General features: G+C 44.6%; 1 protein-coding gene across 1 annotated transcript in view; it reads left to right on the top strand.

Moving 5' to 3' along the window:
* Positions 1 to 14,156, top strand: part of LOC104548258 (tolloid-like protein 2) — a gene marked incomplete at its 5' end in the record, with an annotated part of 61,523 nt that overhangs the window by 29,290 nt on the left and 18,077 nt on the right. Inside the window, 3 exons of the mRNA XM_010194231.1 lie at positions 3,478 to 3,602; positions 9,296 to 9,411; positions 11,285 to 11,387. Coding sequence (XP_010192533.1) covers positions 3,478 to 3,602; positions 9,296 to 9,411; positions 11,285 to 11,387 — 344 coding nt within the window. The remainder of the gene's footprint in view (positions 1 to 3,477; positions 3,603 to 9,295; positions 9,412 to 11,284; positions 11,388 to 14,156) is intronic.

The raw sequence follows: 14,156 nt of genomic DNA, 5'->3' as shown, positions 1-14,156 counted from the left end.
CTGTTGTCTCATTAAACAATTTATTTTATGGCTGTCAAGACCCACAAATGGCAGCTTAGAAATAAGAAAGTTTAAACCTCCACAAAGTCTTAAATAGTGTGTTACCTTAATTCACTAAGCCTCTTGCTCGTAGACATGGCAGACAGCCTGGAGTTACAAAACATGACCTCTGCCAAGCTCCCATTTGAATCAGGATGCAGGTTGCACTGTCTGCATGTGAAGGGACATCTTCTTGGTATATGGGCAACACACCATCCTAATCCTGCACAAGATGTATACACATGGCACTTGCATACTTCACAGGTTTTACTGTATAAAGTAGGGTTATGTTGTCTCTCCTCTGCAGATGAGAATATAAACACAGAGTCAGGACGAAATGTAACTTGCCTGTAGCTGAGTGCTTAGCCTGCCTTGAACATCTGATTCCTTGAGTGGTGTTTAAAGCATCTCTATCTATTTCCCTCAGATGGGACAGTGAATATTCACCATTTCTCAAGATCAGTTGATAATTCCATAATGTTTACACTTTACACATTCAGGGTACTATGCAGGTGCTAATGACTTGAGAGCATTTCTGTGTAACTGTCATTCTTAGCTAGTAGGGATGGTGGGTTGTTGGGCTTGACTTACCACTGCATTGGGCAGCTAATACATGCTCTGCCCATGCCTGGACAGCAGGAGAATGGGCCATCCAGGATTTCTGGGTTCTTTTCCTACCTCTGGGAGGAGAGGTTAGGTACCCTATTCAAGAAAAGTTCTGTTTAATGATGTCTGCTTGGTGTTTATTAATTTGTAAGCCAAAGTATCAGTGCTCTTAAAGATAGGGCTTGAGTGGACAGCATGGGGCTGCTGGGACCTATGTGTTTTAAGTCAGAAAGACTCTTCTTTTTCGCAGTTCCTTTGATTGTAAAATGGGAGGAACTATACTTACTGCCTCCTAATTTTAAGTCATGTTGTAGTATAACCCCAGCTGGCAACTGTGCACCACCCAGCCCCTCGCTCACTACCCCCCATCTGGTGGGATGAGGAAGAAAATTGGAAGAGTAAAAGTGTGAAAACTCATGGGTTGAAATAAAGACAGTTTAATAAGTAAAGCAAAAGCATTACACATAAGCAAAGCAAAACAAGGAATTCATTCACAACTTCTCATCGACAGGCAGGTGTTCAGCCATCTCCAGTAAAGCAGGGCTCCATAACGATAATGTAACAGTTATTTGGGAGGACAAATGCTATCACTCCAAATGTCCCCCGCTTCCTTCTTCTTCCTCCAGCTTTACATGCTGAGCATGACATCCTGTGGTATGGAAGATCCCTTTGGTCAGTTTTGATCAGCTGTCCCAGCCATGTCCCCTCCCAGCTTCTTGTGCATCCCCAGCCTCACTGGTGGGGTGGGATGAGAAGCAGAAAAGGCCTTGACTCTGTGTTAAGCACTGCTCAGCAATAATGAAAGCATCTCTGTGTTATCAACACTGTTTTCAGCACAAATCCAAAACATAGTGTCATACTAGCTACTATGAAGAAAATTATACCAGCCAAAACCAGCACACATGTTCAGCAATGCATGTGAAGGAAACACAACATTCAGTTGGTAGAAGAAGCAAAATGAGAAATCTTACTGGCCCAACAGTAAGTACCCCCTAAGGTACAGCCTTCTGGAAGAAGATGTGTTTGGCAGGCAGTTAGAGATCTCAAGCTAACTTGGAGCTGTGCGTTGTTTGTGTTGTGTAAGCAATACCCTAGGTGTATGCTATGTGCAGGAGGCTGGGGGCTGTAATTGCACAGTTGTGAGGGCTGGAATGAAAAAAAAAAAAACAACAGCAGTTTGAGTGTGCAAGTCATGATTTCTCTATTAAACTTTGCCATTCTTCCTTGGTTGAGCCTAGAGATCTGCAGAAAGCATTTCATTGACCACAGCAGTATGTCACAAAATGTCAAGTTCTTCTGTGAACTCCTGAGGAGGCTTGAAAACTTACTCTGAGAAAACCAACCTGTTTCTCTTTTCGTGGTGTTTCTGGAATTGGAGAATTTATTTTTCATACATAAACTTAAATAAATTCAGCCTGAGGCATGCAGCTGGCATGTAGAATGCCAGCCTGAATTTGTCCATCAAAATTTGATGGGTTTACCTCAGAGCTTGTAAGCACTGATTTTAGTGCTGATCAGGAATTTTCCTACCTGTGAAAAAAACGCAACATCTCCCATGCAAGAGCTGATTCTAGTTTTTAAAACAGATTAAATTCCTTCCTCTCTCTTTCTTCCTTCAGTTTGAATATTTACAAAATAATTTTCCACCACAAAATATGTTTAATAGAATGATATTTTCTGTTCAAGAATATTGACTGCACCTCTGGACAGCTGTGATCCAAATATTCTGCTCGCAGTACTTATTTAAAATTAAACCACTACCAAAAACCTCTCTCAAACTCCTTCCCAAGGCTCATGCGCAGCTGAGCAGCCCAATGAACAGAATTACTTGTGTACTTAGAGCTTAGCCTATACTTGAAGTCTCTTGTATCAGGACTAGGAAGCACTAAAATTATTGCTTCTGCCCTGATTTCCCATTGGATTCTACAGAAGGTTGTGCCCTGTCCTTCAGAAAGTGAAGTGTGCCTCTCAGAGCTGATGCCAAAGTCTCAAGCTCACCAATAGCCTTGGCATCTCCAAGCTTGTTAGATGTTCAGGGGTGCAGTGGAATGGTTTCTGTGGACAGGACAGCCTGGCCACGAGAGCTTGTATGTTACCAACCTGGAGTTCAGGTTTCCAATTCCTCCCTCCCACTTTAGCCTTGCAGTCCTAATGCTGCCCTGGGGTCTCTTTTCCGTGCAAGCTCTTGCTTGGATGCACAGACTTGGCATTTTGATGAAGGTGAGCTTAAATCCTTTTCTAGACTGAGATCAGAAGTGCAGTAGAGGCCTCCTGAGTATGAAGTACCACATGGAAGAAACAGGAGAGAAGAAAAGGAGGCAGAGAGAAGTGGAGTTATTAGTTTGGAAACTCATGCAGAGCAAAGGTAGAGCACATGATCTTTTCTCTTGTCTGTGGCCACTGCAGTCACTGACAGCCCAGCCCCATCTGCTGTCAAACAAACTCCCCTTCCCTCTGCTCCTTTGGCTTAAGTATCTGATCTGTCCTTCTACTGAGCCAGATGTGCCATGAACCTTCTGCAAAAGTATTTCATTGCCTTTTTTGATTTATGGCAAGGAATGTGTCTGTACTCAAACAGAGGCAGTGGCAATCTTGTTATATCAGAAGCGGAATTTACTGGCTTGGCAGACTTGCCTGTACATTTTGAAGCTATCTGGTGGCATGAAGGCCACCTCAAGACATGTAGTTATCACAGTCTGCATTACTCTTGGTTGTTAGCCTGGGATGTATGGTGAAGGGGATGGTGTGGGAGGCCTGCCAGGAAGACTTTCTGTGTGCATTGTGTCACTTTCCCTACCTCACTGCTCTTTATCTCTCTGTTCTTCCCTTTAGAGGGGTTTTCCTCGACACCATCCTTCCCCGTCGTGATGATAACGGGGTCCGACCAACTATTGGTCAGCGTATTCGCCTGAGTCAGGGAGACATCGCTCAGGCAAGGAAGTTGTACAAATGCCCAGGTAAATATGGCTTGTGGAGATGGCTCCAGCTTTATTGTAGACACATGTTTTATCTGGAAGACGCTGGAGTTCAAGAGCACCTTAATGATCCTTTTGATAAAAGAGACTCAGGAAATGTAGACCATCAAATTCTTCAAGCTGCAGCTATGGGAAAACTGAACTTGCCTAACATGTGTGTCCTATTGGTACTTTGCCAGTATTCCTGTTCAGTTTAGGTCTTCAGGTTTGTCCGGTGTTCCCTACTGCAACTTGGTGAGAGGGTCTGCAGAGTAGGCTGGGGAGAGGGTATAAGGTGAGGCTTGTATTTTGCTGTTGGCTTCATATAAGTATACTGTCTAGAATTAAGAGTGTAGGGTCTTCATAGAAAGTGAAACCGATGTACAAGACCATGGACAGAGTGGGGACTACCAGTTAGCAAAAAGTGGTAGAGGGGTATCTGGTAGACTGGGGTCTTTGCAAACCAACCATCAAACTTCTGTTATTTGTATAGGAGTCGTCCCAGGGAGGAGCCTTAAGGAATCTCTAAGCATATCTCTGTGATTATGGTGTGTTGCACTGAAGCTTGGGAATTAACATGGGATAAAGCCCAAAGATGCCAGTTTGTGAAACAACCAGGTGCTGGAAGCTGGTGCTTTGGGCTGTCCAGGGTACAGCAGTACTGCTCTTTCTGCTGCAAAATATTTGATAGACTGGGAAGAGCTTTGATAGAGAACCCATCTACATATGTGTGATGTACTATAGTCTGAGTCCTGCTTTATCTGGGGTCTGAAAAGCTTGGCAGAAAGAGCACTGGGGTCACAAATATGACCGGGAAACTAAATTTACCCATCAGAACAAAAGGATCCTTTTAAACTGGAAGTATTAGACAGTGAAAGTTGGCACAACAGTTTTGGCTAAATAAATTAATATAGAAAACCAGATTCCAGAGAAGAAATCTGCCAGACATAAGGACAGGTTGAATGTGAGGATGTAAAGAGAGGCTTTAAACAAAGCTGGCACCCAGTCTGGTGCTTGCAGCATGGACTGCAGTGACTGAGAAGGGAGATAGCAAGGAAGGTGTGATGCTTGGAGGGAGAAAATTTAACAAGCTCTGTTGAATTTCTGATGGTAGTGAAACATTCATGAGAAGGTACTGGAGAATCAGAGAGTTGCCCTAGTTCTACAGAATGACTCTGCAACATTCATAAAATGAAAAAAGGACTTCTGCAAGCCTAGCCCAGGAGTTCATCTAAATGGGTTGATCTGGCCATCCTGTTGATCCCATTGAGAGTGACTTTGACTGATCATAAACCTAATACGATCATAAATGACTAATCCTCTTGGAATAAGCAATCACAGAGAGAGGGGGAAAAGGTGAGGAGGAGAGATAAGTTTTACCAGTATACAGAGTCACATCTTAAGTGAGTGGCTGGCTAGTACTGCTCTGTGAACCATTCACGAGGCCATAGAAAATGGTCGATGGCTGTTGTGCAAATCTGCTTCTCTGTATCCAGCTACAGGTGAGAGAGTATGAGTTTATAAGGGTCTAGAATAAATGTTGAGGATCAGCAGTACTTCAGAGTCCATGACATCTAGGGATCACTGCTTAGCTTATACTGAATGATATAACTTCTTAAGTGTGCTAGTTCTAACTAACTGTTTTTTTCCTTTTAAGACCCATGATTTTTTCTAATTTGCCTTTGGCTGAACAAGATGTAGTTCTTGGAAGATCTCACAGATTAGTTTATGGATTAGTTTGTTTGAATACTAAAAAAAAAACAGGGACATCTTGCATCATGTTTTTTGACTGAATCAGGCCTAATCCAAGCAGGCTTTTCATTCCCATAGCTGGAAACAGTTACTACAGATTCAGATTTCTCAAGGCAAGCTGAAAAGCCACTTTGGCCTTAGGTTAAAGTCAAACTAAAAGCTGTAAAGCAACTTTCTTAAAATTAGGATCCTTCTGAGTCTTAAGTTTTCCGCTTGCATAGAAGAGCTTTTCTACACTTTAGGGTTTTTTTCCCCACAAAGCTTTACAGAGGTTACTGTAGTCCAGAAAATATTTGGCAGCAGGATGATTAGAGATTTAAGCCTACTAAACAAATTTTCTTCAAATATTTATTATTTTGTTTTGGTTTTGAAGAGAAGGAGTGCAGTATATTTAATAACATGAACATCTTTGGCTGCCATTTGAATCTGTAGCTTGAAAGGCTCTCTTCCTCTGCAAAATGCAAAGCACAGGAGTTCAGAACCAAAGGACTCCAGTTGTGTGTTCAAGCAGGATCTGAATGAGACTTCAGGTTGGAGACAACTTTATACAGTAGTCAAGCTAAGGGTTTTTATGTAAAACTCAACGACATAGTCCAGAAGCTGAATGGCAGGTGGTTTCTCTTTTAGAAAGAGAGTGTCCATCTGAGAACACCTGAGAAAATCCCCCCCAAAATGAGCTAGCATGGTGGAGGATGAGTTACAAGCATACACTGGTACGAGCCAGAACAACTGCTGTGTCTATTGTGAGAAACAATAGACAGCTCATTAGACTGGAGCCCTTGTGGCTGCTACAGTTAGGGCTGTCTTAGCTTTCCATTCTGAAACCCTGCTGGTTTAAATTGCTCTTAATTCCTCAAAGCTTATACCTGCTGGGTTCAAGTTAGTGCCAAGCCAGGTGAAACTAGATGGAATTTGCTGAAGGAATTTCTGGAAGGCAAGATGCATTCTGCTGTGTAGTAGTAAATGCTAGATTTGATACGACTGCATGGATGGGGATTTGATGAGTATTGTCACTATAAAAGACTTTAAAACAGCATATCCTGCAGCCTTATGCTGTGCTAAAGGATACAGGCCTGTGTGGCTGTACTAGCTGTGCAGGAATGGTTAAACTCTAAATTGAGAATGACCCTGTGTTATGTCATCCCACCCAATTCTCTGTTCAGCTTCAAAAATATGCAGCGTACCAGTAACCAGCTGGTGAGCAGTAAGTGCCTGCCACTCAACTACTTCATCTACTTCTGAAACATTCACCTTTCCTTGTTTGCTTTTCGCCTCTGTTCCTTTCTAGCAGCTTACATGCGCAGCAGGCTCTTCACCATGTGTGAAAACCACCTCAACTCAGTTTCTTGGATCCCAGAAGAACCAAACATGTCTTACTGGACCTGTTGGCCTCTTTGTTACTCAGTGGAGTACATTTGTATTGCTTATTGGTGTGCTCTGTAGAAGACTGTGCTCTACACGCAAATATGCATTGCTTATTATTATCCTGTTTCTCCCTACACATACAGGCAATTGCTCTCCTCTGTGCTGAAAGGCCAGCTTCTCCCAGTGTGTGTGGAGAGTTTCCTCTGCATGGTTTGGAGAGTTATGTAGGTTTCCTTTCATGATGTTTTAGCAGAGTAGTGTTTGGTGGTAGATGCGTTAGTACCTGTTCTGTAATCACACAGTCCTGCCAGGTACTACATAATTACACTTAGTGGAATTACGTCTGGGCTGTTGGAAACCTTCACTGTAGTTCAGCTGGGGGCAGTAATCCTATTTGTCCTGTGTCATTATGGTAAGTTAGTGTGTGTTCCCAGTGATTTAGAACTCTCTTTGTAATTTCATATTTGTTTATGAATAGATTTTTGAGCAGAGAAAAAGAACATTTATGTATCTTGGTGAGCTATGGATTGGAATCCCCTCTTCACTGGGTCACCTTGTCAGTTGTTCGCATTTCTAGAGTCATCCTATGGCCACTCCAGACTGTGCACTGACCAGCAGTGATGCCAGAGGATCGTCTGAAGAATGGCTTGCTGTCCTCAGAATAAATATGGCTGGAATTCAGCTTCTTTGAGATGTCTGTCTGCTGGACCAGTGTGTGTTTCTTGGTTGAGGGTCCTAGGAGCATTCTGGGAGCTGGAATTATCCTAACACTCTTACACAGACAACAAGGCAAGGCATTTTTTCAAGAGGTGGAAAGGGAAGAAAGTGTATTTGTTCTGCAAACAGGAGTCCAGATTTCTTCTCCAGTTCATGCAGGCCATTACCTTTTGCAGGCCTCTCTCTCTGCCCACCTGAAGAATTACAGACAGCATCACCTGCCAAACATGTTGGGAGAGGTGGGAGGCTATTGGCTCTTTCTGCAGAATACTTTGAAACCAAAACTTGCTGTGCAATGCTTGGTTGTAGTTGGTAGAGGGAATTCTTGGGTTTCAGAAGTGCTTGAGAAGGAAGGAGCAATGTAGATGTTTCGAACTCTCATTTATTTTCTTCATTCCTTTGGGGAAGATTTACCTGTTCTGCTCAGTGGAGCTTTTTTTGAGTAGTTTAACATACCTTTGACTTTCTTGACAGGAATCACTTTGCCATATCCCAATACATGCAACTTACTCCTAGTAGTGACTTCACCTTCCACAGAGTACCCCCATGAGCTGTTTGGTTGAGCAAAACCTCTTTTTGTGTCCTTGCCTATTTTTCATCTGGTCTGGCCTGCTAAACTGTGGATCAAACCTCTTAAGGGCAATTAAGAATTTCTGCCCTAGGTGACTCCCTCTCCCCTCTTTGAAGATATTAAACTTTTTGAATGGAACCAGTCTCTTTTCACCTCTGACCCACCCATCTAAATGTGATCATGGCTGAAAACTTAGTGAGTGTATGATAGTATCAGGCAGAAGAACATCCCCTGGCATTTTCATAAGAAAAGGAGCCACATGATCGGCCTTGTCAGATCTTTCAAAGCACTGCTGCTTAATGAAGGATTACTGGGAGCTGCCTTACTGTCACTGAGGAAACCGACTCACAGGTCAAGGGCAGCTTTGTAACGTCAGCGGGTTCTGAAATTCGAAAAAACAACTGGAAAACAGGCAAGCCAAGGTCGCTGCTCCTTGAGATGGCTATTTGCATGTGTCTGGTGAGCACTCTGAAGGAAATGGTAGCTACCTAGCCAGTCAGCTGCTCTGCAGATGTAGATGGTCACTTCTTGTTTCAGCTCAGTCTTCTTGGCTCAGAGAGCAGGAACTACAGTAGTCACAGGTTTCCCAGATGTTGGAAGCTGCAGTTCCCTAAAGGAGCATATGCATGTGCATATTGCTTGCTTCCCAAAAGTCACTCTGGGATCTACATTTCATCACCTGCAGCAGGCCACAAAAATGAGAATGTGGAAAGCAGAGCGAGCTGCAGCACTCATGTTTTATCCTGTGCAGCATGACAGCAGGATAGGCGCTGGACAGCTGAAGCCTGAGGGCGGTGGGGCTTGCCCTGCTTTTGTTAGGAAGTTTTAACTCAAAAAAATAAAAGACACTTAACAATGGTAACTAAGGAGAACTTTATTGAGCAGCTTGTAATGAAGGGAAAACAGATTTTCTGACAGTCTTGGAGTTGTGAGATGGTGTGGGGTTAATAGTTTGCATTTAATTAGTGAATGGGTTATTCCTCAGTAGAGTGGAAACCTAAAAGTGCTGTCATGTGGAAGGAAGATGAAGGAGGAAGGGTGCCTTTTAAAAAACTGTTTCCTCTGTGTCCTTGCACTGACAATCTTCTATCCTGGGAATCCTGACAAACTTCACATCACCGCTTTGGCAAGGTCTCAGGTGGTCAAAGACCTTTGGCCAGCACCATGAATGAACATCCTTAGAGTACCAGCCACCAACCTGCACACAGCAGCCATGTGCAAACGTTTTGATAGACCTTTGTATCTTTCAGAGGGTGACTCTTTGTTGCTGTTTTCTCCCCTCCTCTTACAGCTTGTGGAGAGACCTTGCAGGACTCAACAGGGAATTTCTCAGCCCCTGGCTTTCCAAATGGCTACCCCTCCTACTCCCACTGTGTCTGGAGGATCTCAGTGACCCCAGGGGAGAAGGTAGGTGCCACACCAGCATGAGGTGTACTCTGCACTTCCCTTGTGTCTGGTTTTGCCTGTGATGACAGTGTTAGCAGCTGCCAAAACATCTCTGCGTGCCTGGAATGCAGGAATGGAGCCTGGAAAGGCTTCTGAGCACCATCACCTCCCAGAGATGGGGTCAGGAATACATAGTCCTGAGGAGAGAAGAAGCAATGTTGTAGCAGAGTCCCCTCACAGGTCTGAGCTGCATGTTGATCTCTGATCCTTCCTCTCTATTTGAAGCTGAATCCTGCATGCACGTTTCCTGCCACCATCTCTGGCCAAGCTCACCTTTCAAATCTAGGTGCCCCTCAGATGAGTTAGATAAAATGTGCCAGCAACCTGGGGTCCCGAAGGGAGCCAAGGAGCTGTGAGTGACACCAGTGGCCTGCCCCTGTCACGCAGGCATAATGTCCCTGTCAGGGGACTCCTGCTCCCCGCCTTGAAACACCGAGCCCCACTGCGCATCAATCACCCACCCTGTCTGCTTTCTTCCCAGCTCCTTTTGTTTTATTGATCTTCCTGTGGAAATGAAATCTTTCCTTAATCCACTAACACCAGCCCTTCAGGCCTTTCATGCCGTACCAGGCTGCAGGAATGCGCAGCCTGGCTTGGGAGCTCCTCGGTAGAGCGGCTTTGCTGAGGACCACCCTCAAGATGCACTTAAGACTCGGACTCAAACAAAGAAGAGCAGAGCTCACTTGTTTTGCAGCAGCCGTCTTGCTCTGGGACCCAATTCTGTCACCTGCAAGCCTAGTCCCATGCAGTGCTGAGTTCTCACCATTAGCTGCAGGGAGAGCTTCAGCAGGGACAGAGATGCTGAGAACAGTCCAGGTTTTGAAACTCTGGCACTGGGAGTTTTGTGGTGTAAATCTGACTGTAAATTCTCCCTTTGTCTCTCAGCCTCTTCAGAAGAATTGTATTGGATAGGACCCAGCATCTAAATGCTAAACCACTGATACAAAAAAAAAAAAAGTTTGGATAGCACTGAGGTATTAGCTTAGAACAGATATTGTATTCATCTACATGGAAACAGGTGAATCTCCTTTTGCTGTCCAAAGTCATAAAACTGTGGAAGTGTGAACAAAGTAAGCAACATCTTTACAGACTACACTCTGCACATCCAGCCTGGGCTTTTGGGAGAGAGTATCTATTTTAATCTTATCACATTTCTGTGGCAGGCTATGATGTAAATTAATACACAGGTCAAACCTTGCAAGGACAAAAATGCCGTGAGTACACCCCAATTGGTGACTTCCATAGGCCCAGAGCAAGGCCTGTAATCCTTGTTACAGAGGAAGGAGACCAAAGGAATAAAATTTTCTTGCTAAGCTCTGCTCGGTAAAGCCACTGAACACAACTGCATCATGGTGACCGTGTGAGTGTAATTATCAGAATATGAGAACTTGTCAGTAAAAGCAGCTCTTGCTTACAACAGTTGTTTATATAAAGGTATAGACCCCAAACAGTTGTATTTTGGGGCAATGTGTTTCTCTATGATACTCCCATTAATCAAAACTAAGGATTCAGTTTTTAATTAAAAAACACTAAACAAACAAATTGAACTTTTTTGGTAGCGTTTTAGTAACTGAGAAGCAATGAGTGTGAATTACAGAATAGATAGGAGAGTGCTGTCTGCTGTCATTTACTTTCATAGAATTTTATTAAAATACCTTGAGAAGCCTTCCTTTTTTGAGGAAAACAGATTAAAAAATTGACTCAGCTGTCCAACTGTTTTTTCCTGCATACTCACTTAGGCAGCACTGTGGCAGGGGTGAAGCACCTAACCTGTAGGGTCTTCTCTTTAAATTAGCTCCCTTCCCAAGGAGAAATGTGTGCTCTCTCCTTTCAGATTATGTTAAACTTCACCTCAATGGACCTATTTAAAAGTCGCCTTTGCTGGTATGATTATGTGGAGGTACGTGATGGCTACTGGAGGAAGGCTCCATTACTAGGTGAGTAGCTGTTTCATTTTGATTGCATTTTGTGTCTTCTTCTTGAAGTTTATTTTGGGGAAAAAACCCAAACAAATACAAAGCTTCCTTTACCTGGAAGGCGCCTATGTCCAGCCAGTGCACTGGCTGGCCATTGATGTTGTTGTTCACATCGAATGATCCATGCTCCAAGCCTTTTGGTAGCAAAGATTTAATTCCTTCCTTTTCCATCTTGAGAACTGAGGCAGAGAGGGAAGTGAATCAAGGGTATGACTGGGATTAAAAATGTGGTTTCTGGAGTTTTATTGTTGCTTTTTCTTAAGACCTGGGTGGAACAGTCAGGCAGGCAGAATGAAGCAGCCATATGGCTTCTGGCCCAAGCTCCTGCCATTGCTTCTCAGATATTTGTATTTACAAATACACGGTAGTCTGTACTTTGTGCTTCTGTTATTCTAGCAGGAAACTTCCTAGACCATGCCTAGGATATAAGACTATGCAAGAGCTCTACTCTACTCCTGCTCCCTAAAATCTCAAGGAAGCACAACTTCTCCAAGTCCTCTGCTATTGTAACTGCAAATCTTCTGCCACCCTGAGTGGGCAGTCAGTAGTCCCACCTGCTTTGCCACTGGCTCTGATCCTGACCCTGTCTCCTAACCTCAGTGTCCTGACGTGTAAAAGTCGTCTTCTGCCTGAAAGGAAAGAAGCAATCAGCTTGTGAAGCATCACTGGCAGTGTTAGAGGTGCCGTACCCTGTGCTGAAGCACGGGACTGGCCTCATCAGTGGGCTTAGGGAGGTCTGGGTGCTCATCTTGGCCCCAGTGTACATCCCAGCCGTACCAGGTGATGTGATGAGGCTGGAGCCGTGCTGCTCTCCAGAGGTTTCTGTGAGCCTGCCTTTCAGCATAGAGTTGGCAGCTGGTTTTACTGCTTCCTGCCTGTTTTGAGGTTGGCAGCGTTTATTGCTTTTTTCCTGCTGCACATGCGTCAGGTAATGTTGCTCCAGCAGCTGCAACTTAGCTCCTCATTATTTATTTTTTCTGCCGAGTAATTTAAAGGTATTTCAGAAGCCAAGCACCTCCCTGTCCCCCTCTTGCAGGTGGACTCACGAGTGTTTCCATCTGGAAGGAGATGCTGCATGAGTGGCCATGGCTCCCGCAAGGGGCTGAGCCCATGAAATTAGCTCGGAAGAAGCAGACAGACGGCAATTCAGCAGGGGGCGGAGAGGGGGATTAGTGTGAATTGTGAAAGTACGGGCTTCTTGCGGAGAGAAAAAAATACATGTGCACTGCATATTTTCCCAGGGAAGTGTGTGAAAACCCAGCCTTTAAATGGTGTATAACTTTTTATGAATGGGCTCTTTATCACACTCTGAGGAGTTTGCTCATTCTCGTTCCTCATATGCGTTTCCTCTCCTTGACACCCTTGTTAAACTCCAAGTCTAAATCCAGGAGGCAGTTGCTCAGTGACCCTAGAGGAAGCAGCTTTGCAGTGCTGATGCTGTTTGTTAGCGTCCCCTTTGGGGAAGTAGAGGTGTGAGATGCTATTTGCACACCACAGGGCTGTCATGCTGCCCCAGCAGCACTGGGCAGCTTTTGGGGCACAGGGGCTCAGAATTGAATCGTTTAATAAAGCCAGGGTCTGCACTAATATTTGGATGGGTGACTCTGCAAAGGAAAAAACGGTGGTGGTGAAAATGCCATTGAAGAGAAGTGAAGTTTGCAACTCATCTTCCATGCAGCTTCATTTGCGCTGACTGGCCTGCCGCAGAGGCATAGCTCTTGCATCCTGAATTGTAGCCTTCCCGAGGCTGCCAAGTGGTGAAGACTGGGCAGGCAGAGCCTGTGGGCAGCTGACTGTGCAGGGGGCCAGTAGGCTTTTAATGCACAGGATTCATGCCAGCTATTCTGCCATACATAGGTAAAGCAGCAGCCTTTTCTGCCTGCCGGTCAATGAGCCTTGAACTGTCTGTCCCCTTATCCAGTGGAGGGACCCGCCAGTGCAGCCTGGTAGCGGGACCTAAGGTGCTGTCTTGCAGGTAAGGCATTAACCAGGTTTTTAACCACTATAGGTTGTTCAGAGAAGCCTTTGCCTGGTTTTGCAAGGCTAAGATCCCTGTCACTGCAATTCTGACTGAACTCAGGCTGAGGAACTGCTCTCTGCCTCTGTCACATTCCCACTGGGGATCCAGTTGGACAAAGTGCCAAGGGCCATGTTGAATTCCATATATAGCTCTGCTGGTGTCAGCTGAAATTAAAAACCATGTTTGCACTATGTGCTCTCAGTGCATACTTGGTGCTTACGCTGTTTCTGTGAGAGGCTTCTGGCTGGAGCAGATAGAGGAGCACCAAGTTAGGGTTATTGAGGTTGTTTGGGTTGCAGATGCCCTCTACAGCTGTTCTGTTTCAGGATTCATCCTTGCTGGCAGGATTCAGGTGTTTACCAGTGCTGGTGTATGCCAGAGAGCTTGGAGCTGGGTTAACCATGGAGCAAAAAAGCTCTTGGTCACCAAGCTCTTGAAAAAGATTGACTGGCTGCAGAGGCTTAACCAGGAAGAGGTAGAGGAGTGAGAGCAGAGGACAAGACAAGGGGTGTTTTGTCATCAACATGGCCACATCCTGCCCTCAGATTGACTTGGGCAATTTGCTCTTGAGTTCAAAAAGCTGAAGGAGTTTCTGAGGCCTAGCAGGTGGAAAGGATGTTCCCTGTGTCACACCTCTAAAAGGACAGGGGACAACTCCCCACCCTTGTAGCTCATTTGCCCATTTATGTGATCTAAACAAAAGCCATTTT

The sequence above is a fragment of the Mesitornis unicolor genome, unplaced genomic scaffold (genome assembly GCF_000695765.1).
Source record: "Mesitornis unicolor isolate BGI_N332 unplaced genomic scaffold, ASM69576v1 scaffold2071, whole genome shotgun sequence".
Taxonomy (NCBI): Eukaryota; Metazoa; Chordata; class Aves; order Mesitornithiformes; family Mesitornithidae; genus Mesitornis; species Mesitornis unicolor.
This window is presented reverse-complemented; position numbering and strand designations above follow the sequence as displayed.